The following is a 25,952-nucleotide window of genomic DNA, read 5'->3' on the forward strand; positions in this document are numbered from 1 at the left end:
TGCTTCTCGATGGTCCAAAATCATCGGAATCATAGAAGACATTTTAAAATAAAGCCGTTCAGTTTCGGCAAGACTACATTTTCAGGCATATAACGGGTACAGCATTGCAATTGGATTTAATAAATCCAATACAACAAAATTTTGACTTACGTCTGTTATGGCTACCGTACATTATGGCTTTCGTCTATTATGGATATCGTCTTTATGGCAATCGTACGTTTAGCAATCACTCGTATGGCTAATGTTCTAAGGGTGACAGGATAACTAATTTAACATGTGACGAGATCCATCTTTGACATAAAGGATGAAAAAGTTCGTTATTGTATGAAAAGTATGTTTGATTGAGCTGAAATTTCGAAAAAAAATACCGAAATTGGCGATAATTGCTATGTTTGTATGTCAGTCTCCTGACTGGATTCGTATTTGTTTGTTCTGGATGTTTCAAATCAATTTGTCTTAAAATTTATCTTATATCATTTATAATCTGATTGTATTGCCAAAATTCAAAAATACCCGTCCTAAAAAGTCTCCCATAGATCAAGTGGCAGAGTTACACAAAATAATGTTTATTGAGTTACGGGACATCGGAAATGAAACGAACCGCTCGCACAAAAAGTGTATAGTATACATCCAGGCGCATGCATTTATTTCAGCCAATCATCGAGCTTTCGCTTCAAGTTTCATTCACCGAGCGAACTGCTGGAATTTTACATGCTTCTTCGGGCTTAAGCACAGTTTTCGTGAAAAATAATCCATTTTCATCGTTGGTTTTTTTTTTGTTCTTCTTTATTACAAAATACATATATTCATGCTGGTAACAATCGGGTTCGTCTTCCCCTACACTAGTTTGATAGCTGTTCGATTTTTTTTTCAGGTGTTTATTTTTAGTTTCCTTCGCGATTAGCTTTGTCTAGTTATCTACCTTTTTCTAAAAAAAAAAACATCATTTAAAGAGTTACCTATGCTGGTTTGCAGCCTACCGGGAAAAGAGGGGTACAGTAGTTTCATATTTACATAAAGAAGTTACGGTTAATAGTCTTAAGCATCTAGTTGCACGTGCGCTCCTCCTTCTTTTGAACGATGGCCTGCACGGCTGGCGCTCTCAGAAAACTGTATAGTAAGTGATAGAATTCGTTTATTTTTATTTTTTTTTTGCTGTATTTTGTTGCATTATTACGTACAGGTTCATACTAATTGAACAGTTTCACAGAAACATGTTATTAGTGTCTTCATTCTTATCATTCAGATTCCTCGCTTGGTGGGTGATTTGTTCTGTTTCACTATGTTTTTACTTTATTGGCTATCACCCAGGATCCCTCGTCAGTACATATATCACAATCAAGTTTATTTTCCTAAGTACATTTTAACTTTACAGAAGCACTAGATCTTGCGTAGCATGGGGTAGAACCGAAGACTGGAGAGGGTTTCAGCATAAATATGTATAGGCCTTTTTCAAACTGGTGTTCAAAATGCGATTGCATTCGTAGCTTCACTTTGACTTTTTTACACCGGAAAACAAATAAATACATAAATAATTCGTTTTTGTTCAAGTTGCTCTGAAATAGTCAAACTCGTGTTTGCGTCATAAATAGAGAATAACACCAGGGAGAGTGAAGAACAAGGATCATCAGCTTATACATCTATGGACTGTCTTCAGGGATGAAATGTAGGTGTGAGCGTGGGTCTGTTAGGTTGGTTGTGAGTGCACTTTTCCGCATTTGTGAAAGTGTAACTCCTGTGGTGCCTTTTTCTTCTTCTTCATCTTCACCATCTTCGATTGACGACTTCAACTACGGTGCCTGCGTTGGCTCGCTGGAGGTCGTCATCCTTATGCTATTGTGGCGATGCTTGCACGATGTGTGAAATCCAGTCCACGGTATTGGCGACGCGATGATAGATACCGGGCTGACCCCGTGTGGCACAGGAGTATCCCGCGGACACGATACCTAAAAGAATGGGGGAAGATTAAATTGTAGAAGGTTGTGGTTTGGTGATCAAAATTCAAATATAAAGCTGACTATGCACAGTCTTTGGAATGAAGGAAGACTGGTACTGATCGGCAATTAATGAGGGGAAATGGATGTAATGTCGGCCTAAATGCCTCTAATTTGGGCTTATACATAAATGCAGCAAAAGACTAAATTTTCAATAGTGATCAAAATATCCATTAGCAGCGTACCAATGACGCGTTCATCTAGATAAAATTGATAAATAACAGATTCTTAGCGATGCGCCAAATTTTAGATCCATAGGCCAACATTAGAGCCATTAATCATTCTTAAAATTGAACTTATAATTTCCAGAAAATTTAAACAATAAATCAATCTTGTGAAAATTGCTAGCGATAGCAATTTTAGTTCTTTAATTTTGGACGGAAGAGCTCTATTGGTTGACCGTTGCGTTATTTAAAAAAAAATCGAAGAAATGAGTCATTTTGAACCGATTGACTTTCACTTTAAGGGGAAGCATAACTAAACAAAACAAATTATGTATTGAATGCTAGAAAATATTGGGAAAGATCTAGAAAATCTAGAAAAAAAAACACAGTTTTAAAAGAAAATTCAAGTGTAATGTTTTTTCGAAGAGACCTGACTCCTACTACCTAAATTGGATCTTTATCATCCTATATCGAAATTCCCTTGCTTCATTTCCTATATTTGAGAATGTGAAAACCTATTCGATCGGTTATCTTCAATTTCCCTTTATGTTTTGCAAAGTTTTGGATTTGGGTTGCTCCTCCTGAACAGTATATACATTTAACATGCATTTTTTCTCAGGAATATAAGATTGGATTTTTTGTATCTTTTCTAATAATTGAATAACAAATCAAAACGTGCTAGAAAACGCATTTTTGTTGAGCATGAGCATGAGCATGATGGACTGCCCGCGGATGCTACTCCGTTATTGCCAGAGCAGCTGTAATTACACAGAGAACCAATAGACGATGCTTGGGACTAGCATTCATCCTCAATATATAAAAACTGATGATCTCAAACTAGGCAACACCAGCACCAGCCGTGCCCGAACGCAGGTCAAGAAAGGAATGGGTAGGAATGTGTTGGCATGATACCCGCTTTGTAGAAAGCCGAGAAATGCTCTGCACTTCCACGAGAAATCACTGGGATGTTGGATAAAATGGTTGGGTGTCAGCAGGATTCGTTTTGGTAAACGATAAGCTGAATTGATATCCTATCGATCCTATACCACGAAGGAGCTTAAACTTGAGCACACGGTCTTCTGCTTTGTAAGCAAAAACGTTTGCCACTAGACAAGCAAGCTCCTCTTATGACAACATACCAATGATCAATTTGTTCCCATGTATTCATATTAACAAATAAAGCAAATAACGAATCTTGAATTAGGAGAGGTTTGGGATTAAACTCATGATGTTCTATTCAGTAAGCTCTAAGGCTACCAAGCTCCTCAAATCACATCCCTTTTGCCTTGATTTGTTTTCCGTCGATCTTGGAAGGTGTGATCAGAGATGTTACTTTAGGAAGGCGTGATCAGAGATATTATGGACGGCGACGTGATGACGATGTGAAGTTTCACAAAACACACAATAATCAAACGATGTTACTATACGTCTCCTTAATACGATAGGACCTGAGATTTATTCAAACTCAAAAACTTGACGGCAGCCTCCACAACCGATGATCTTTTAAGCCTGGAGACAAGAAAGCTACGAAAATGTGCTTATGCCTTCATTAAAATCTACTTTTACGTGATGTTCGTTATTTCCATTTGGTCCTTACGTAAGACGCGAACAGAATCCATAAAACTTTCACATTTTTGGGCTACCGTGACCCTTACTACACAAAATAAACTATGACCGCCGTGTTTGTTTTCCAAATATTCCCAAACATTTCCGGATGTTCATGGATTTCTCAAAACTTTCCCGAAGCTAACTGACCATTTTTTTTATAGATCTTTAAACTTAGCAAGAGATTTCTCGAAGTTCTTGTAGAGGTTTTGAAATTAATGCAATTGTCTTGAAGTTAACTGATTCTCATCAAACTCGTTTTTTTATAAGTTCATGGAACTGCTCAGAACTTTTCAGAACTTACCCTTAAATATTTTTAAATTTTCCAAAGTACTGGACTTCAATATAGTCCTCGGAACTTCCCTGAACTTATCGAAATTTATGTGGATATTTAGGATATTCCCCTAAGCTCTTTGTACATCCTATATCGATATTTTTGCGACCAGATAGTTTTGATTAAACAAAATAAATTCGGCTTGCGAAGCTGGATACTTATGGAGAAACAAAGATTAACCACCATAAAAGACCTGGTGTTACTTTCAGAGTGTATTTTCTAAATACAGGTATACCTCGATATAACGTAACTGTCACTTTTGGCTTCCATCGCTGATGTCTAGCTAACAATCATTTAATCAAAAAAAGTAATAACACCATCGGATATATGAGACAACCCAACACCTATTAGTCATGCCAATTTGTTTGACTGAATTGTTATTTGTGAGATATCGACAATGGAAGTCAAAAGTGATAGTTACGTTGTATCGAGGTATACCTGTAATTAAAAATAGCGTTTTCCCTCATAGAACGTGTAACTGTAGAATCAGCTTTCAGAATGGCAACAAGGTCATTGTGGGTCTTCTGTAGGACCAGTTTATGATTCGCTGCAACCTACGTATCATCTTAAAGTGGCCAACTATCTACTTGTCAATCTTCCTAATGACACTAAATAGAATGTTGTCTCTTTAAAATGTTTAATAATCAGATTGGTGTCTGAGCCTTAATTTACGTATTGTCGTTAATGCCATATCGGGCTTACTATGAAGCCAGTGCACAGTGGGCGAAAATTGACAAAACCACAACTAAATTGAATATCTCGGCTGACAGACGGTTTCAGTCAACATGTTATACATATTCTTAAAACTCTGCTGAATCGATTGGTGGTGGTCTCATTTCACACTGGGCCAGAAATGCAATCTAATGGAGCTAAATTAATAACTCAAAAAAAAAGCATTTTCGTAACTTGGTGTCTTTGGCAAAGTTGCTCATGATAATAAGGACCATCTATTGACATAAACAAATAGTTCAAACTTCCGCAAAGATGGCACCACAATCAACCTTTTTCTGACGTTTTGAAGACTTGGTGCCCTTCAGCAAAGTTGTTGATCTTGACAAAATAAACAACTCAAACGTAAAATTTCCACAGCCTACTGATTCCGAGTTTTATGGAGTTGACGAAAAAAAAAATGGCAATAATCTGTTTATTTTTTTCTTTTTTTTTCGGTTGTTTTGCTTACAACCATATAATGTTATATTTTTCTATTATGCAAATGCATTAAATAAAGAACTTTTGTGAAGAAACATACTGGTTTGAGCTTCAAATTTTAAAGATATTGTTGAAAAAAAAAACGGAAAAAAGCAGTTTCTGAGCTTTAATATTTCCCAAAGCACGAAAAATTACAACCTGACAGTTTCAGCCAAAATTAAGCAATACTCGATTAGAGCTTCCATCGCGGGATGTCCCGGGATGTCCCGGGATAAAAATCCCGGGATTGTTACATTTCTCGGATTTCCCGAATCCCGGGATCGCGTGTACCCCGGGATTTTTTTAAAATTTGAGACTCTTTTACCACCTTAAATCTTTCTTGGAATATCTGTAGCAGAATTTGAATCCAGAACTTCACATCTTATGAAATATATCTCTTCCCTTCGTTTACCATTCATTCTGATTTTTCGAAAGAATTGCACACAGACATCACTTTTTGTATATGATCGTTGTACAAAAAGCACTCGTGAAAAATACGATCTAGCAGTGAAAAAACCGTGAACATTGTGATTCAATCAGGTTAAGTGTCGTGAGATGTCCATCTTTCATAGTTGGTCGAAAACCATTGAAATGCATTGTTAAGATGGTTGAAAGTACGTAGTACGAGTCTCAACTGATGAAAAGACTAAGTATTTGCAGTTTTTAGAGTCCTTCCTTAGATTAGCGAGTGGAATCTTGTAAAATGCTTACCCCTTCTGGACGAACTTCTATATGTCACCGACTTCTATCTTGGCTTCCATAACTCTCCCTGACTGTCATTCGTTACGTTGAAAGGTATGCATTACTAGACTGGCCCACATTTATATGGGGGAAATTTTTTATCATTTTTTTTTTTCAACGGGCCAACCCCTAGATTTGTGCCATTAGGTGAGAAAACTACTCTTTGAAAATTTCAGCTCATTCGAATGTAACACGAGCTGGCGCTTTTGATTTAAAATTTATATGGGGATATTGGTTGAAATGTATGGAGAAAAAACATTTCTTCACTATTTCATGCATAGAACTGGTTCAGCAAATTCGATTAAGCTCAAAATTTCTGCACACGTAGCTTAAACTATAAGCAACAACTTTCCTGAAGAAAGTATCATGATGCAAGTTAGTATTATGGAGATATTCATTCTTGAATTTATATATGCATTTTGTTCGTATATTGCGACAAAATACAGGCAGCTTGTGCAACGTATCAACTAGATTACAACTAAAAAAATAAAAGTTTATATTTTCAACATCCTGACTCGTGTCAGTAGGTGAGATAACCACACTTTGAATGTTTCAGCTCGTTAAGCGGACGGGCGCTTTTGGTTTAGTGTTCATATATATGTTCATACAATAGGATTAAAAACATAGCATAAGTTAAACTAGTCTGTACGACACTGTCGAAGACGAAGAACAAATATAGGAGATTTGGTTGAAATTTTCATATACAAAATGCTCATATACATTCAAAGGCGAATATCTCAATAAAACTAACTGGATTAGTGATGCAATCTTTAGCAAGTTTGTTACTCATTATTTGAACTACAAGTTTTGAAAATCTGAATCAAATTAAGAATAAGCAAACTTTGTTATGATCGATAGAGTGTAGGAGAGTCATTTTTTCATGTATTTTAACCAAATTCCCAATACAAAATTCAAACTAAAAGTGCCAGCTCATCTTAAAACCAAATGTGCTGAAACTTTCAGATAATGGTTTTCTCACCCAAAGGCACAAATATAGATATTGGCCCGCGGAAAATTAGAGCTTGTAATCTATGTAATCCTCAAGCACGGCAAAATATTTTTTACTTATACATTCATGAGAGAAATAATCCACCATCATCATAATCATAACCATGATCTGCACGGAATATTGTGAAATTTGGCTGACAAATATAATATCACGTCCCATTAGGGAACTTCTTAGATGTCAAGAGACATTTATTTGATTTCAGAGAACTTCATAGAAGTTCGTGGAACTTCGTACAAGTTCAGGGACCATCATCCATCTTCAAGATACTTCGTAGAATGTTAAACAACTTCGTGGACGATGATTACGGAACATCGCATGTATTATTTGAAATTCGTACAAGTTCAGCAAGCTGGGCAGAAATTCAGTTGTACCTATCGAAAAATTAAAAAAAAAATAAGCTATGGGAAAATCTTTGAAGTAATGGGAACTTCGAAGAAGTTGACGAAAATTCCCAGGTTTCGTAGAATATTCTACATATTCAGGAAAATTTATATAGGCTTTGAGTTCATGGAACTGAGTTTAAGTTCAAGAAACTTCTTGAAAGTAGACGAATCTTCGTATAACTGATATTCACGGCTTTGTGATGATATCTCAGGATAGTATTCATGACTTTCCAGCTTAATCAAGTAATGTTCTTAAGATATGCAAGTGTCCAAAAATTCAAAAGACGTTTTTTAGACATCATTCCCAGACGGAAGTTTGATTAGAGAGTATTTAAGGGATATACAGTTGGTCGGAGATTCAAAGATCTCTGAATATTTTTCAAGACTTCAGGTCGATCAATTATTATTCTTAAGATATTCAACTGTTCGTAAAATTCAAATAACGTTTCTAGATAGTCTGGTTGGTCAGATATTAGTAAATTCAGGTTGATCAGAAAATCTGAAGATCTTAAACTAGTCAAACATTCAATTGGCTCTCTCAAGATGGCAGATCGGTTAGGCAGTACTTAAAAGTCCTCTGGATACTTTTCAAGGCTTCAGGTTGATCAAGTATTATTGTGAAGATATTCTCCCAAAACTGAACGTTGATCAGGAAGTATTCAAAAGATCTCCAGCTAATCGAATATTTCCGTGAAATCCTGTGAATATTCAATTGGATCCAGTTTTATTCTGAAATATCCGATTTTGGTTACATTATTCATATTCAACATATTCAGGAAGAAGCTTAAAATATGAAATCAAAACTTCATTTATTTAACAAAAATCTTCATATGCCAGCTTACAATTTAAAAAAAAAATCCATCGGAAGTCTGCTTCAGCTTCCGTATGTCTTGAAACAACTTCACATACCATGAAATGTCTTCAAAATGTCTGCATGAAAAAAATACCTTCACAGAATTTTAAATGTCTTCAAAATGAAGATATGTCGTTAAATCTGGTGTCCCTAGTATTGAAGAAATCTCCTTTTTTAATCATTCTTCTAAGGAGATGAACTTACATATCAGAACATCGTTAAAAGAAATTAGCAACATACTAATATTTAAACCACTAACTATCTTTATTGACTTCCCGGGATCCCGGCATTTCCCGGAATATAAAATAATTATTTCCCGAATCCCGGGAAACTCTGTTCGATTAAAATTTTTTTTTTTTTTTTTTTTTTTTTTTGATTTCTTCATATTAGCGGAACAGACTTTTTTCTCAGTGTTCACTTGGCTGTCGTCAAAAGCAGGCCACTCTCGATGTGTGCCATGCGATCGTCTGTTTTCTCGGCAGCAACCATTGTGTGGTCCTCCTCATTGTTCTTCATCAGCAGTTCTTTCGGTCGATGCGTCGTCGACTTTGGAAAGCAACCGTTTCGTGATGAGTGTGTGAGTGCTGACCACGTTTTGCATCCATTGCTGCAATGGACGCGCTCTGAACTTCTTTGCGTAGCTGCCATACAATGAAACTACTGGAAGCGGCTCCAGTTCTGATGGAGGAGGATTTTTGGATAGTGGAAGATAAAGTGTTTATTGTGTTGTACCTTTTGACTATAGTTTTAAGATGTATTGTATAGTGAGCAAGAATCCTCGGCTCTGTAAAGTTAACTCGTTTGAGCCTTATCAAATAAATTATTAAACAAAAAAAAAGACATTTTTCTAAAAGTTTTTTATGCATCGAAATATCATTTTGACTTGACGTCCTAGACAAAGTTGTTAATCTTAGTAAAATAAAAAACTCTCCTAAAGACGTCAAAACTCCACAGCCTACTGTTTTTGATGAAAAATCATGAAGAAAGAACTGTTGCACGGCACATTTTGGTGAAAACATGTAATTGTCCCCTGCTAAAGGTTACCTCAGGGACATCCCAGTGGTGCCGAGAGCAGCCAATCTAGTCATTGATCCAATTCAAGTCTATAAAGACTTTTTATGAAAAACCGTGAAGAAAGAGCTGCCATACGGCATGTTTTGGTGTAAAAATGCAATTGTCCCCTGCTACAGGTTTTCGTGAGGCCTGTCTGTAGTTCAGTGAGCGGAAAAATAGATCAATGATTCAATTAAAGTTTATAGAAAGCCTACTGATGAAAAACCATGAAGAAAGAGCTGTCGCACGGCATGTTTAGGTTTAAAAATGCAACTGTCCCCTACTTAAGGTTTCCTGGGGGCAGTCCGGTTATTCCGATAGTGTGGTGTTGATCCAGTCAATTTTTGTCGTGTTTGGGATCGATTCAATCGATTCAAAAAATCGATTAATCGATCCAAAAGAATCGATTTTAGCTAGCAACAACCACAACTACTGGAACAGTGTTCCGATTAATGGAGGACGTGTTTTCTTAAATTTTATGCAATTTTATTGCAATCTACTATTTTTCTAGCAAAAAAAAAACTACAGTTGAAAGCTACAGATTGACGTATAAACAATTATGGAAATACAATATTTATTTTTGATAAATAAGTTGCCTTAGTACCACCACTACTAACCCCAGATGTGTTTATTTATTTGTTGAGAGTTTCAAAAATATCCGACTTAAAATTAATTTTTGGTGATCATTTTTGTCTGTTGCTTTTCTTTCGAGTACAGTCTTTAGAACCATGATATTTTTTTCTATTGCTCAGAATCACGATATCAAATTGTATTCAACATGGAATTGATATTTTGGGATAACTATACCTTGATTCTAAGGATAATCTGGATTTACCGTTGAAGTGGCCGCACAAGGTTCTAGGTAAGTTTTTATCATATGGACACTTTATCGGTCCTTCTCGATCCTCCGTTGGACCAGTATAGGTTCCCTGAGGGCGTATATGGTGTCGTTACACCATATATACTTAGTTATATCAATTTTTAATCATATGCATAAAGTAAATTGTGAAATTTCCTATTTTACCGAAAACTCGGGTTGATCCCGGCCCTCTATCTCGGCAGGCAAAAGTCTCCGGCCAATAAGATTACCACCAATCGATTCAGCAGAGTTTTAAAAATATGTATATCATGTTTACTGAAACCTTTTGTCAGCCGAGATATTCAATTTAGTCGTGGTTTTGCTCATAATTTTATTCATTAATTTATACTTCATTTGTGATTCAGTATAATTAAACCAGCAGCAGGATTAGCGTATAAATTAAAAATCACATATTACAACTGATTTTAGGCAATTGGAGATTAATTTCGAAAATTTTAAGATAATTTTTAAGTTTGATCAACTCAACTATTCTTGGCGAACGAAAACGTTAAAAAGACAGAGCACACTGTACTATAATATAAGAATGTGACGATTTGTTTTATTGATTAGACAATATTGTCGGTCAATTAAAATATGTATGAAATTAAGTTCCATTAAAAAAAAACAAGAAAATATTTCAACATAATATTTTCTGCTCTAAACGAAACGAAACGGAACCAAAAATAAGTGAAGCAGCTTCAAAATATACCGCGAAATTCCGTAGAATTCCATTTCAAGGAAAAATAAGCGGAATTACTCGATATATCGCATACCCTTATCCGAAGGTCGTGACGGAATCCGTATTTGACATAAACTTTGAGACGTAAACAAACATGACATGTAAATTAAGTGCTCCGAGGCTGAAAAATTCGTTACTTGACGAAACAGTACGTTTGAATGATCTAAATTTCGCGTATGAATTAATTTTATGTCAACAACTCCCAGAACTCACCTATTAGAAACCATCGTCCGGTCTTCTCATGCATCAGTGGCCCACCGGAGTCACCCTGGCAGGAGTCCTTACCGCCGCCCCGATAGCCGGCGCACAGCATCTCCGGGTAGATGACCACGTTGATTCCGTTCGAGCGATGCCACCTTTCGCAAACTCTGCGCAGAAATACGGATGTCACGGAAAGCAGAAAGAGAGACAGAGAGAGAGAGAGAGGTTAAACGGAACCCACACGACCCCAGAAGGCGACGATGACGGCCCTCACTCACCTGTTATCCAACACAGGAACATCAACCGCTTGCAGCGTCTTTGGTCTCAGTCTCGAGCCGGGATTGAGCGCACCCCAGCCGGCCGCCCACCCAAACTTGCCTAGAAAATCTTCGTTCTTCTCCGGTAGACAGATGGGTGCTGCAGGATTGGTGGTTTTGAGGGGGATGGGGTTGTTTTGCGAGTGGTTTTTTTTTTCGTTTGTTTTAGGTTAGATTCAGATAAACGGAGGGATAGTGAGCCCGAAGAGGAGCACAACACACCGGGTTCACCGAGAAGAGGAAGTTTTTTGAGAAATATTCACAACAGTACGGTTTGGGGATTGGAAAATCATAAATTGATGATGGAAAGGTAATGCAACAAAACATAAAACAAAAAAAGAAATCAAAAAAGTAACGGAAGTAGTGCGAATGTGAACGTTTGTGATTGTCGTATAGTGATGCACAATATATGGGTAAAGGCAACTTATGAACAATACGGCGATTGTTAGGCGATCAGTGTGTATGTGTAATTTCATCTGGATGAACGTCTTCCGATTCAAATTGATTGAAAAAAGCAAGCGATCGTGTCCCAGCTTCCCCCTTTCATTTTTTTTTTAGGATTCGGGAGCTATGACAAAGTGTTTTAAAATGGTAGTCAACGAACGCGAACGTTTTGTCACAGATTCCGTCCTCTGATTGCGGGGGAAGCCGGGCATCCGCGGGTGTCTTACCGATGTGTGGCATAAAGTGCACGGTTCGTTCCAGCGTGAGCACCGCCACGTCGAAGCGATCTGCCTGCGGGGTGAACTTGAAGTATGGATGGACGTTGATCGAGCGCACCCCAAATGTATAGGCCGGTAGCGGTTCGACGGCCGAGTTGATCACGTAGTCCCCGAGGGTCACGTGCACCTGACGCGGTGTCGCACGGGCAACACAGTGTCCGGCCGTGACCACGTGGCGCCGTGATATCAGCGAACCCCCGCATCTGGAAAGCATAGATCTGTGTTTTAGAGGACGGAAAAGGTGATTTTGGTTCGTTTTGTACAGTAGCAGGTGTTGTACAGGTAATCCCAAGTCATTGAGGAAGGCGAATTAATAGTGTACATGGTCACAGGGCAACGTGTAGTGGCCGGTTTGCGGGTTGATAGTGTAGAAAACGAAAGGAAAAGGAAATCAAACCACCCAGCAAACATTCAGACCAGATGTCGAACGAATAGTGCAGTCCGAAGATAAATCCCATGCAAATCAAAGCGTGACACGGTAGAAGGTGGTGAGTGAAGGTTTATAATCAAAGAAGGAGGAAGAAAAAGAAAAAGAAAAAAAACGACATGTTAGTGGATTAGTTAACGATTAGTAACGGATTAATTATAGGTGACTGCCAACTTCGGTGGGTCTTAATGTGGCCTCAACAGTCAAAACAACAACTATTTAAACTACGGAAACAGGGAAAAACGAGTTGTTAATTGAAATGATATGATGACGTGATGACGGGGGTGGGGGAGAAACGAATTCGTTTCATCCCATTATGCTAATTCCGCTCTCCCCACGGATGGGTGGCTGTGGGTAACAGATGGCGTAGCTACTGGATACTGACACTACTGCACACTTACTCACTCACTGACTGACCCTTGCTGTTATGGTACGATGCGCGGTTAATGATGGTTGATTAGCGAGTAGGTGATGAGTGATCGATGAGATGGCTGTCATTTGTTTAGTGGCTGGGGCGATTGGGAGCTTAACCTCGAACGATTGTTAAATTGTAAAAGGGTTCTGTATTGACACTTCAACTAAAATAAGTACTGTTAAGGTTGCAGATGTAAAAAAAAAATCAGTTAAATTAAAGAAGATTAATCTGAACATTCTGAATGCTGAAACGCGTGGAGTCCAGTCCTCACTCAGATATCTCGAGTTTGCAACGAAATAAGGATTACGGTCTTCTTTTTTGTTACGAGTTTGTACGAGTACTTATACGAGTTTGTGTCTGCTCCAGGCATGGAAAATCATTTGCATTAATTTCGTGCATTCGTTAACATTCGTTTGCCTCTTACTTTTTTCTTCAACAGCATTCCGCAAAATGATTAATAGAACTTTTGTAGGTTTTGTTAATAGCTACAACTTTTGTTAACATATTAAATCCGTATCTCTTATGCATGACGAAGCAGAGCGAACAGAAGCAACTACTGTTTTTCAGTGAATGTATTTTACATTCACTGAAAAACAGTAACAAGTTCTGCCCGCTCTAGTTCGTGATGCGTAAGAGATACAGATTTGAGTTATGAGCAAAACTTGTAGTTAATAACAAAACCTTCAAAAGTTCTCTACATCATTTTGCTGAATGCTGTTGATGAAAAAGTTAGAGACAAATGAATGTAAATGAATGTATGAAATGAATGCAAATGATTTTCCATGCCTGGTCTGCTCTCAACTTAGTGTTCTTTTAAATAGGTCCACAGTTATTGATAAGGAGCTTTCAATGCACACTGGGATAACATTGCAAAATAATTTCAAAATTCGGATGAGGTTTGAGACAATTTTTGTGAAAAACTCAAAATTTTGTAAAACTCTCAAAAATTTTCATCAAGATAATAAAAATAACCCCTTATTCGATTTTCTATAGAAAAATATCACAAGAATCCAATGAAAATGGGTTAAACTTGCACAGATATTTGCAAAGGGCACTTTTGACTGTTTTGTTCAGTTTCACGTATTCTCAAATAAATAAAATTAAAAGTTTTGCTTTCAATGAGAGAATTCAAATAAAGTTTTTCTTGGGTAAAGATATGAAAAATTCAAACCGTGCTAGATATAGTGATTTAAAAAAATAAAGAGACATATTTTTTTTAAATTAAAAATTTTGGAAGAAATTTGATCTAAACCCAACTTAAACTGTACTGCGCAAGATGAGACAAGTTACATTCGATTTTTAAGATTGTTTTCCTATATTTTACGAAATTCAAAATTGCGGCATCTTATTGATTGGTCATTTGGCGTACAATTGCTCTAATGCAAAAAAATGGTACTGGCTTTGAAAGTTCTCAATTAACAACTGTGGAGGTGCTCAAAAAACACTTTGTTGAGAGCCGACTTTAAGTCCTAGTAGGGACGTTATAAAGCCAAATTAGATGCACATCATCGATCTATTTAGATGTATGTTAGATGTTCTAGGTTCTCCAAATCCAGCTGGAATTCAATTCCTTCACAAATAGATCATCCATAAAGTCAATGCGCATCAATTAAGATCTAGATCTTTTGTATCATCAAGGTTCACCAAATCTCCCTAGACATCGGGTCAAATGATCAACGCACATTGGTTCAATAGCTCTGTTTCCGTACTTCCTTAATTGCTTTTGCTGTAGGTTTCTGTAGCTTTCTGTAAGTTGCTGTAAGGAAATAATCATTGGCGTAGCTAGCAAATTTTACTGGAGAGGGCCTAGGTAGGGCCTGTGGCATTTTTTTGTTTTGTTAAAGTACGGTTAAATAGAAACTCTTGAACTGCTATTCAATCAAAAGGCGTCAAGGCTATTTGTTATTTGATCTTCCTGTTAGATACATTTCCACTTCGTCAAAAAATATGACGTTTTATGGCGAGGCTTGCTATTATTTTAATAGTGAAACATTAAATTAAATTATATTTATTTCAAAACAATCTCATAAGTGTTTCAAGGATCTCAAACTTAAGAAAATTATCATGTTAAAAAATTCTACGAGTTAGATAATTCCGTGAATTTTGTAACTAGATTTTTTGATTTTCATGTATTCTATATTCAATTATCATTTAAATCACAGACATAGATACCAATATTTATTTAAAGGACTTCAAATTTATAATTTAAAAAATTTCTGGCCGTTGTTCAAAATACATGTCAATGATTAATTCTTAAAATTCTGAAAACTTAAATGAAACAGAGTTTTGAAATCTCAAACCCATATGCTTTCACGATTTTGTTATTACAAAATAAATATCCCTGATACAGATTTTAAGTATAAATTCTTCAAATTCAAATTTAAATAAAAGTTCGCAAAATTTGGTCGTAATTATCATAATTATGTATCATAATTTAAACACTAATGTAAAGACTGTACTATTTTAAAAATTCTAGTACCTACATGATTATTTAAAAAAATGAATTGAGAAATTTTCCTATGTTCCACCTAGTCGAACATTGAAGTTTCATAAAAACGCCAGGAATAACAAAAAATCGACCAAATGTTTTTCAATATATACAAATATCAAATAACCAAAAGTTTCAAGTTCCGACCAGCTTTTAATCTTTTGGACTTCAAAATTAAATCGTAAACAAAGACCTGGTAAAACTTACCTAGGTTCATTTCGGGACTCAAACTCTTCGAGATTGGAACTAAAACAACATTAATGTTTTGAAATTTCGAATCTCATTTTCTGACATGATCAGGTTGAAATTTAAATTCGTTCAGACTTTTAAGATAGGTGAAATGGCTCTAATGTTAACCTATGGATCTAAGATTGAGCCCATCGCTAAGAATCTGCAAATTATCAACTTTATCTAAATGAGCGCGGGACGGTACTAATGAATATTTTTTGGACTCTATTGAAAATTAAGTCGACTGTTGAATTTTTGTATGGTCCTAAATTAGAGGCATTTAGGTCAATATTACATCGATTTCCCCTACCTACTGGTTCTCAAATTCCAGATTCTAATGTTTGAAGAAAAAAGAAAATTATAAAGCATTTATCCAGATTTTTTTCGATACATTGTACATTGTACTGATCGTGGAGTTCGATAAAAAATCAAGATTAAAGTCCCAAATCTAACTTTCATTCTAATCTAACTATTGAGCTCCAAACTTGTATGATTGTGCCCTTGTTGGTAGCTAGATACTGTTTGGAATTCATTCTACAAAAAATTATTGGGTTATTTAATTTTTAATTTGAAATGGTGTTAATCGTGGTTGAGCCCATTCGGTACCAATTTCCCAAGTAACAATTTGGGTTTTATGAGGGGTCTGAAGACTATGAATTAGACTTGTAGAATGCTTTAAAACCTCGATAAAACTTGCAATGCTGCTTGGGTTGTTATTCACTTGGTGGTTTCGGTGGTTTTATATTTATAAATACACACATAATAGAACGGAAATTTTATTTAATGTCCTATGCCATCTCAACAATCCTGGAGTGCTAGTTCTTGACAAAATAGTCAAATCACCAGGGTAAATATACAAACTTGTCCATAAAATCTAAATTCATCATTCAAGATTCCATCAGATTCGATTGGCTGGAGTACTTTTGAATACTCCGAAAAGCGTGTAACGGCAAGTTTGTAATGGCGTAGCTTAGTCATTTCTTGATGAATTCTAAAAATTATGGTACCTCTAGAATTCCTAGGGTCTGTTAATTATTTTGTTTTTTAAAAGATTAAAAATAGAGATGTCTTCTTTTTTTTTAAATGCGAAAAGTGTCGTTACAGATGTAACTATGGGTTTTGCATGTGCACAGCAAAATTAATTTTGATACTATATCAAAGTGGAAGCACTTCAATCGTGTCAAAAATATGGTGTAATATTACTTACCAAGAACGACAACATTATCATTAATACAGTGCATGAACAGACAAAACGCTGCTTTTACTGTATTTGTTTATTTTTGCGGCCATAAAAATTACTTACATGAAATTTTCGACATGATTGAAGAGCATCCTCTTGGATGTAATATTAAAATTTAATTTTTGCTGTGTGGCTTAAGATCTATAATTAAGAAGGGCACAAATGTTCATAATTAGCCAGAATACAGTCATTGTTCCTACATACGGATCCTGGAGACAACGAAACGGTCCTCCGGAGGATCCGGATCATCCGTAGTGGTCCATTCATGAAACTGATCCTAGAGCAACGCGTTTTTTAACATTTGGAACTGTGATATAAAAATGAGTTTAGGGTCGTGACATAAACATGGACCCGGATGGCTATGGGACCGTAATCCGGGGGATCCGGAACATCCATAAGAGTGCTAATGCCTTGAATCTTATACTAGAGCTCCATGTTTGTTCATCGACTTCTGAAATGTTTACATTTTTCCCTCTACCAACACACACATGAGGGTTAGATCTCCACACCATCAGGTTGCATGAATACAACTGTACTGCCATCCAGCCATGTGGGCCTTGTTTATGTCACGACCCCAAATTCATTCTTATCAGGATCAGTTTCATGGATTTACCACTTTTGCGGATGTTCAGGATCTTCCAGAGGACGGTCCGATGGCCATCTGGATCAATTTTACGACACGAGCCATAATTCTTTCTGGTATCACAGAGAGATGAACTAGCCTAAGGCTAAAAATCTCTTAAATAAAGTTTAAAAAAAAAATCTTATATCACAGTTCCAAGTATTAAAAAAAACTGCGGAGCTCTAGGATCAGTTTCATAAATTGACCAATTTAAGAACGTTCCGGATCTTTCGGCCCATCCGGTTTCATGTTTATGTTACGACCCTAAATTCTATCTTTTATCACAGTTCCAAGAGTTTTCGAAAAAAAAACCCGGTTTCCTCACAGTTTCATGGATCTACTTTTACGAATGTTCCGGATCTTCTGGAGAACGGGCCAATGGCCATCCAAGTTCATGATTATGTTACGACTCCAAATTCATTCATTTATCTCAGTTCGAAGTGGTTTCTTGAAAAAACCGCTGAGCTATAGAATCAGTATCATGGATGGACCACTTTTACGGATCTTACAACCCCAAATTGTTTCTTATATCACAGTACCACGTGTTTTCGTAAAAAAAAAACCGTGGAACTCTTGAATTAGTTTTATGGATTGAACATTTAACGGATGTTCCAGATCTTACAGATGATGGTCCCATGGTCATGAAAAAAACCGTGGAACTCTATGATCAGTTTCGTGGATGGACTATTTTTAAGGATGTTCCAGATTTTCCGGAGGACGGTCCCATAGCCTGCTAGGTACATGTTTATTTTACAACCCCCATTAATTTATGTATGGAAGTTCCTAGTATTTCCGAAAAACCGCGGAGCTCTAGGATCAGTTTCAAAGATTGACCACTTTTACGGATGTTCCAGATCGTCCGGAAGACGCCATCTGGGTCCATTTTTATGTCACGACCCCAAATTCTATCTTATAACACAGTTTCTAATGTTTTCAAAAAAACCGTGGAGCTCTAGGATCAGTTTCATGAATTGACCACTTTTAACAATGTTCCGGATCTTCCGGAGGACGGTCCCATGGCCATCCAGGTCTATGTTTATGCCACGACTCCAAATTCATTCTTGTATCACAGTTCCTAATGTTTCTAACAGTTGGAGATTTTCAGAATCTGATCAAGGTCTTGAAAAAATATCCAAAGAACTTCACTAATATCTTCGTCTATCTCGAGATGTTTTGGATATTTCCTGTTGTCTAGGAAGGATGTCTGAGAGAATATCCTGTAACCTATGCAACGTTCCCTGAACGTCTACAAAACACCCTTAAGATTTACAAATTTTTTTCAACTTCTACGAAGTTCTCTGAATTTATTCCAAATTCCATATTCTTATCCTACGAACATATCTGAACATCTTCTGGAAAGACAAATATTCTACAAATATTCTTGAATATCTGGAAAGTTCCTTGAAATTTAACGAAGTTCCCGAAACAACGCCAATGGACATAATATGATTAAGCAAGCACGGGAACATGCTTTTGCTTTTTGCTCTGCAGCATCTTACAGAAAAGCAGGTACGAGAACAGGCCCAATGCTCCTTGCAATGAAATACGTCCGAACAGATCCGGTTGTAGGACAAAAGGTCGAAAAGCATAAGGTCAAATGGACAAAAGGTTCAATGGACAAAAGGTCGAATTAACCTTAGAGGGACAACATGTCTAATAAACAAAAGATTGAAAGGACAACCTGCCAAATTGAACTTAGATGCACAAAAGGTCGAAGGGATAAAATGTCGAATGGACAAAATATTGAAGCAGACAAAAGGTCGAAATGGAAAAATTTCCGAAATAGACTAAAGGTCACAAAGACAAAAGGTCTAATTGAACTTAGAGGGGAGAAACGTCGAACGAACAAAAGGTTGAAGGGACAACATTTCGAATTCAAATAAGATGCACAAAAGATCAAATGCACAAAAGGTGGAAAATACGAAAGGTCGATGGGAAAAGAGGTCGAATGGACAAAAGGTTGTGAACAAATCGCCGAAATGGACAAAATGTCGAAATAGATAAAAGATCGAATAGACGAAAGGTCTCATGGACAACAGGTCGAAATGGATAAGCTGGCGAAATTTTTGGACGATAAAATAGGTGACTAACTCTCAAATATTTTCCTTCTCTAAATCATGAGCTATTCTTTGGAAAATTAAGATAACAAATAACTGCCTTGCTGCTGAATGTATTCATTCATTAAATAATGATCAATTCTTTGGGACCATTTGCAAAGTTTTTTAAAAGTTATTTTAAACTCTGAGCGAAAAATTAATAATCAATATTTTTTCAGTTTTATGAACTTATGTCCACTTCAAATTTTTGACCATTTTGACCTTTTGTCCATTCAACCATTTGTACTTCTATGTTGAATTCGACAATTTTATCCATTCGACATTTTGTTCATTCGACCTTTTGTCCATACGTTCTTTTCCATACGATTTAGTGTTCATACATTCTTAGGTCCCTCTAAGTTCAATTCGACATTTTGTCCATAAGTCCATATGTCCCTATAAGTTCAGTTCGACCGTTTTTCGCTCAAATTCAAATCCACCTTTTCTCCATTCGAACTTTTGTTCATTCGACCTGTTTTTCATTCGACCTTTTGTCCGTTCAATTTTTTGTTCATTCGACCTTTTGTGAATTTTAGTTCTATTCAACATGTTGTACTTTCAGCCTTTTGTTCATTCGACAATTCGTCTCTCTTAGTTCAATTCGACCTATTATCCATTTGGCCATTTGACTCTCTATTTTGGTTAATACGGTCATTATATCCGTCGGGATTGATTTGATCTGAACTCCAGGACGAATATTAGAATCTTTTTAATAATTGCTGTTGACACCCGAGCAGAAACCGATAACTAACCGATAACATATGAATATCTTAATGTGGTATGATACCTTATTTTGGTATGCTTGTGGTTTTAAACCTTGTTTTGATTTTATTCAGTCATCGAAATATTTTGTAAAATCTATATATATATATATATATATAAAAATGAATTTCTGTCTGTCTGTCTGTCTGTCTGTCTGACCCTTATAGACTCGGAAACTACTGAACCGATTGGCGTGAAAATTTGTATACAGGGGTTTTTGGGGCCGTGGAAGGTTCTTATGATGGTTCGAGATAATAGGGGGGGGGGAGGGGAGGCTACGTACAATATAGCATGTTTTTTTTTTAATCGGCGCATAAACTCAAGCTAATATTGAATCCCGAGCAAGACCGGGCACACTCAGCTAGTATCAAATAAAAATCAAAATAACAAAATGTGAACTTTCAGTTTTTAAACAAGAACACCTCAAAGAGTTATTGTATTGGTATTAGAAGACCTTTCAAATAGCAAGATATGATATTCTGGAATAAAAAAGCGTATGTTATCCGTCAGTTATTATAATAACTAAATTAATTATTAATTTGTTATTCGTAGATCATTTTTGAGGTATTATTTTTGGTATTTTACCTCTTATGTCAGCGTCGTCAATACCATATTTAGGTTGCCAGTTATGCTATTTTCATACCTGAATTTGGTATCCTTTAGATATTTTCTCCTGCTCGGGCATTGTAGAAGTCGTGATTGATCATTTTATCTGAACTTGAGGGCAATTTTGAGAAGCTAGATCATCTTATAGAGCTCAATTCCTTTCTTACGTAATATGTTTGTTTTCTTGCGTTATTTTTAGCTTGGTTTGCAACCAAATTTAGTGTAACCTGTTCCAAAAGTCAGAGTAAAAAAAAACAAAAATATGCTGGTATTCAAATTTCTTAACTCATCCTAAATGAGAACAAAATTGAATAGATGAAAATCGCGTAAAAGCAGAAAGGATTGTTCATGGAAATGTATCGCAAACGATGTGCATAGACTCATTGAATGTGCTTGGGCATGTTTCGCTATAACCCGAGCAAGAGAAAATAACTAATGAATACCTAATTCTGATCTGATACCAAAATTTGGTATTGACCAGCATGACATAAGAACAATACCAAAAAAATACATGGAAAATATTTTGTAAATACCAAAAAATGTTATATAGATACCAAAATAATACCTGGGTGGTATTGTTTTGGTATTACATTATCACAATTTGGTATTGGAATGGTATTATGGGAGCATTTTTTTTGTATTATTTTTTTGTATTTTACCTCTTATGTCATGCTGGTCAATACCAAATTTTCGTATCAGATCAGAATTAGGTATTCATTAGTTATTTTCTCCTGACATCCATACCAATTTGAGGTATCGAGATATTCGTTCCTGCTCGGTTATGAACATTGCCACAGTCATGGTTGATCTAGTAGATCATTCGATGTGAACATCAGCACGTTATGGAGAACTTAAGTATACATAGTATACATAAAAATTGATTGTTAATTTTGCGCATAAACTTTACGAATCTGCTTGGACAGCTTTTGTAGCTAAAGTCACCAGTCGTAGTTGATATTGTAAATAGATCTTCCGGTCGGAGGTTCACGATGATTTGGAGAACCTATAATATCTAATATAAATTTAAATTAATCGTAAATGATGCGAATGAGATGAATGAATCTGTTAAGACGATTATCGCTGCTGTGCATATCACGCTTGCCCTGGTTTGTTCCAGTAGATCAAATAATCAGAACTAAATGGCAATTTGGAGTTCCTCGAATATGTTGTATTCCAGGAAACTTATCCTGAATTATATATTTATAAATTTATTAATGACCTATCCGTCCCAAAAAGAGATACCCTATTAGCACACTGGTCACAAACCTGTTGAGGTTACCTCTATGTGACTTGTTTGGGTCACAATCAAGTTGCTACAACCTTCTGTGCCGGATGTGTGCTACTTGGGTAGCTAATTCATGCCGGTTACCTGCTGCTGCAAGATTAATTTCAAAATTGAGACCAATAACAGCTTGATGAGGAATAGACACCACACGTTTCAAAATCCATTAGTACTCAATGAACCATATTCATTGAGAGTTTATAAAACAATACTGTATTGTTACACACAAAAAAGTTACATGTTACTGAATTAAAACCACCTACAAAACCGATTTGTTAGTAAGACTCTGATAAATCAACTCGTCGCAGAATGTTATCAAATCCCCCTAGGTAAAAATATGGTACAGAAGTGTACAAAAGTTCTGCAGCATTTCAACGGTGAGATCGAGTTGCTTCGGCTACTCATTCTCATGTTCCGTTCCCACCGGATGATGACATCCACGGACAACTCAAGGTCAACCGAACAGCCTCACACTTTCTCAAAGTCCCAGTGTTTTTTTGTTTTTCTCTCTGTCTCTCTCGATACCGTTAACTGTTTTCGAATTTACCGAATTCACGATTTGTCTGTGTTTTCTGTTTTTTTTTGTTTTGTTTGCCAGTCCCACGTTACCTCGATGAGCCTATTCGAATATAGGCTTGCCAGGGGAACGAACCGAAACCGGCGTCATCACCTCCAACAATCCGCCGCTGAGCCGTTTGCTTCGCTAGCGAGATACCGCAGCCTGCAAGGAGAAGAGGAAATTGGGAACAAATTGGGAAATTTTAGAACGATTTTTGGATTAATGTGCTTAAAATAATTCTATACATCATAAAAGAATAACATGTAAAAAGCAAACAAGCGACAACACAAAAACAAACATTCTGAAATAAAAACACATGGAGTTGGAGATGAAAAGGAGATGAACTACCAAACTTGTGAGTGTACTATCGTGTGTTAGTGAAACCGACGAGTGATGGTGAGTGTGAGTGTGACTGTGATGGTGATGAAGATTCATGCATTGTGTAATTGTTACTGTGTTAAATGTAAATCAATCTTAGCTTTAGTCAATCTGGTCTACTACTTGTTGGATGTTTTCTACAGTCGGTCAAATCGAGAAATACTTTTAGAAATGGTGTGAATATACACATAAGAAGGAAGAATATGAATTGGAGCCTTTAGAATACTTTTTTTAAACTTAATTAACAAAACTACATTACAAAAGAAACTAACTCTTATAGTAGATTTATAAAATAGAAAACCAATGGCTCAGTACATACCGTGGATGCATCATATACCTTAGCTTATTCATCGCTTTGTCCTACAAATAATCGGATTCCGTTGACATAGTATTTAATAAAGAGGATTCACGTATCGGTTTCAAACGACTACCAGGAAAGAGGTTGAACTACAGAGTGAACCAAATTGACTTATAGCACTACTCGGAAAAGGAGGTGAGTTTGAGTTTAGCCCGGGAGGTGCAGGTGGACAACGAACGGTGGTTACGGATCAACAAACAAATCTTCCAAATTAGATATAGGCTGCTAGAACGGAAGGTTGGGTTTAGTCTTTAGTTACCAAACGTTACTTAGTAGTTGGTGGTTGTTACTCAAAATAACAGAAACAAAGTGTTGTGTGGAGGTAAAAAACAGAGCTGTTTGGGTGTTTGTTGGAAGCTTTTTTTGTATGAAGTTGGAACGGAAAGTATTGCTGTTTGTTCTAAAGCGAGTAAGATTCGATGAGTGGATCATTTAATTGAATAATAGCGCTGGGGCATCCATATGAAGATACCGACATCACGAGTTTAAGTCTCATACTCAGATAAGACACGAACGACCATCAAAATGTGAATAAACTCGAGTGGTTCTTCTATAAATGTATCAACAAATTTCAATTTGAAAATATCTTAAAAACCGTCTGCATTATTTGTGGACAGCACCTGAGGTATACCTTTAAATCGAACAGGAGCGCGATCGCAGTTTTACAGAAATTTAGTTTTCTTTTAGACCACTATCTTACCATTTAATCTTAGCATTCAATAGGATTGATGAATCCGATTACACATCGCAGAATAGGCATAATATTTAACTAGTGTACACCAAGCATGGGAAAAACCGTTAAAAAATTAAAGTGACCATTACTCAAACAATCAGAAGTCGTATAACAATGTACACACAGGATCGTAAATTGCTTCAGTTTAAGTCAAAATTGCATAAAAGAATGTAATGCCTCGCATTATGTTTAAGTTAAATCGTATAGAATGCAAATTTATTACCTATATATGCGATGACTTATTTTTCCGTCGTACTGTATCACAAATTAAATCGGATTACATCTTAGGAGTTTTCAAAATGAATTTGTTATTACAGATTATCTCGTATATTATGTTGAATAAACCCGTTTAAAATAAAATAAAATATGCAGGTATATGGCCTCCACTTTTGTACGTATCAGCCATTTATTTGCATTCTATACGAATTTTTTGTTTGTCGATATGATTGTATATCACAAAAAAACAAATTTTTTGTCTGGGTACACGTAAGATGTCAATAAAATCAACAAACTTTGTGTTCAATCATTAAATGGAGTTAACTGAGCAAAGTCAGTACAAGTTTGGAATATATTTGATGTTTTTTGAATTTTTTACCGATTTTTAAACTTTTTCGAAAAGCGTTTGATTAGTGTGTAGGATACATATACCAGTGATAAATAAACCTTCCTATTATGGTGCGTTTCAATCAAAGCTGGTAAATATACAATTCTACTGCAGATGTGTGCCATCACTAAATTCTATCGGAGACACCAATGTCACTACATTTTTCACCATGCAATTTTCATGACATTTACCAACTCTGGTTCCAATTATGGCATATGAGAATTTCATAAGAATCATAACCATAACTGATACATCTACCCTAGAACTGCTTAACGACAGCTCTCATCTGCGAAATGAGCGATGATAGAATACGAAATGATTCGTCATTCTCTTTTATTCATTCAAAAGGATTATTCGATGGAGTTGGCTAAGAGACTGGTGGGACAACACATAGAGATGTCCAATTACTTTATTAATTAAACTTATTTACAATCAATTGTTTTGATGTCGATTATTTGATAATTTATTAATAAACTTTTCAAAGAAAATCACATATTTAATCATGCATATTTTACCAAAACATTTTTTTTCTATACCTTCAAGTGAACACGACCCATCCTGAGCAGGAACCGATAGCTAATAGATAACAAATGAATATCTTAATGTGGTATGATACCAGATTATGGTATGCTTGTGGTATAAAACCTTGTTTTGATATTATTCAGTTATCGATATATTTTGTAAATGTCAAATGAATACCAAAAAAACAAAATATGACCTTTCAGTGTTTAGACAATAACACCTAAAAGAGTTATTGAATTGGTATTAGAAGACCTTCAAAATAACAAACTTTGGTATCCTGGCATCAGAAAAACGTCTGTTATTCGTTTGTTATTGTAATATCTCAATTACTTATCAGTTTGTTATTTGTAGAACATTTTTGAGGTTTGATTTTTGGTATTTTACCTCATATGTCAGCCTTGTCAATACCATATTTAGGTTGCCAGTTATGCTATTTTCATACCTGAATTTGGTATCCATAAGGTATTTTC

At 36.0% G+C, this 25,952-nt stretch overlaps 1 protein-coding gene across 3 annotated transcripts in view; it reads right to left on the reverse strand.

Annotated features, from left to right (window-relative positions):
- Positions 1-1,767: 1,767 nt before the first annotated feature.
- The window catches only part of LOC135697026 (uncharacterized), a 110,755-nt gene continuing 86,570 nt past the window's right edge, over positions 1,768-25,952 (reverse strand). For all 3 annotated transcript variants that reach the window (XM_065216594.1, XM_065216593.1, XM_065216595.1), the window contains 5 exons: positions 22,938-23,049; positions 12,112-12,365; positions 11,402-11,540; positions 11,136-11,290; positions 1,768-1,946 (listed from right to left, as the gene is read on the reverse strand). In XM_065216594.1, the coding sequence (XP_065072666.1) occupies positions 1,834-1,946; positions 11,136-11,290; positions 11,402-11,540; positions 12,112-12,365; positions 22,938-23,049 (773 nt within the window). In that variant the 3' untranslated portion in view covers positions 1,768-1,833. The remainder of the gene's footprint in view (positions 1,947-11,135; positions 11,291-11,401; positions 11,541-12,111; positions 12,366-22,937; positions 23,050-25,952) is intronic.

Source organism: Ochlerotatus camptorhynchus, unplaced genomic scaffold (assembly GCF_037179485.1).
Source record: "Ochlerotatus camptorhynchus isolate MF236.1 unplaced genomic scaffold, CSIRO-AGI_Acam_v1.1 ptg000064l, whole genome shotgun sequence".
In the NCBI taxonomy this organism is placed as follows: domain Eukaryota; kingdom Metazoa; phylum Arthropoda; class Insecta; order Diptera; family Culicidae; genus Ochlerotatus; species Ochlerotatus camptorhynchus.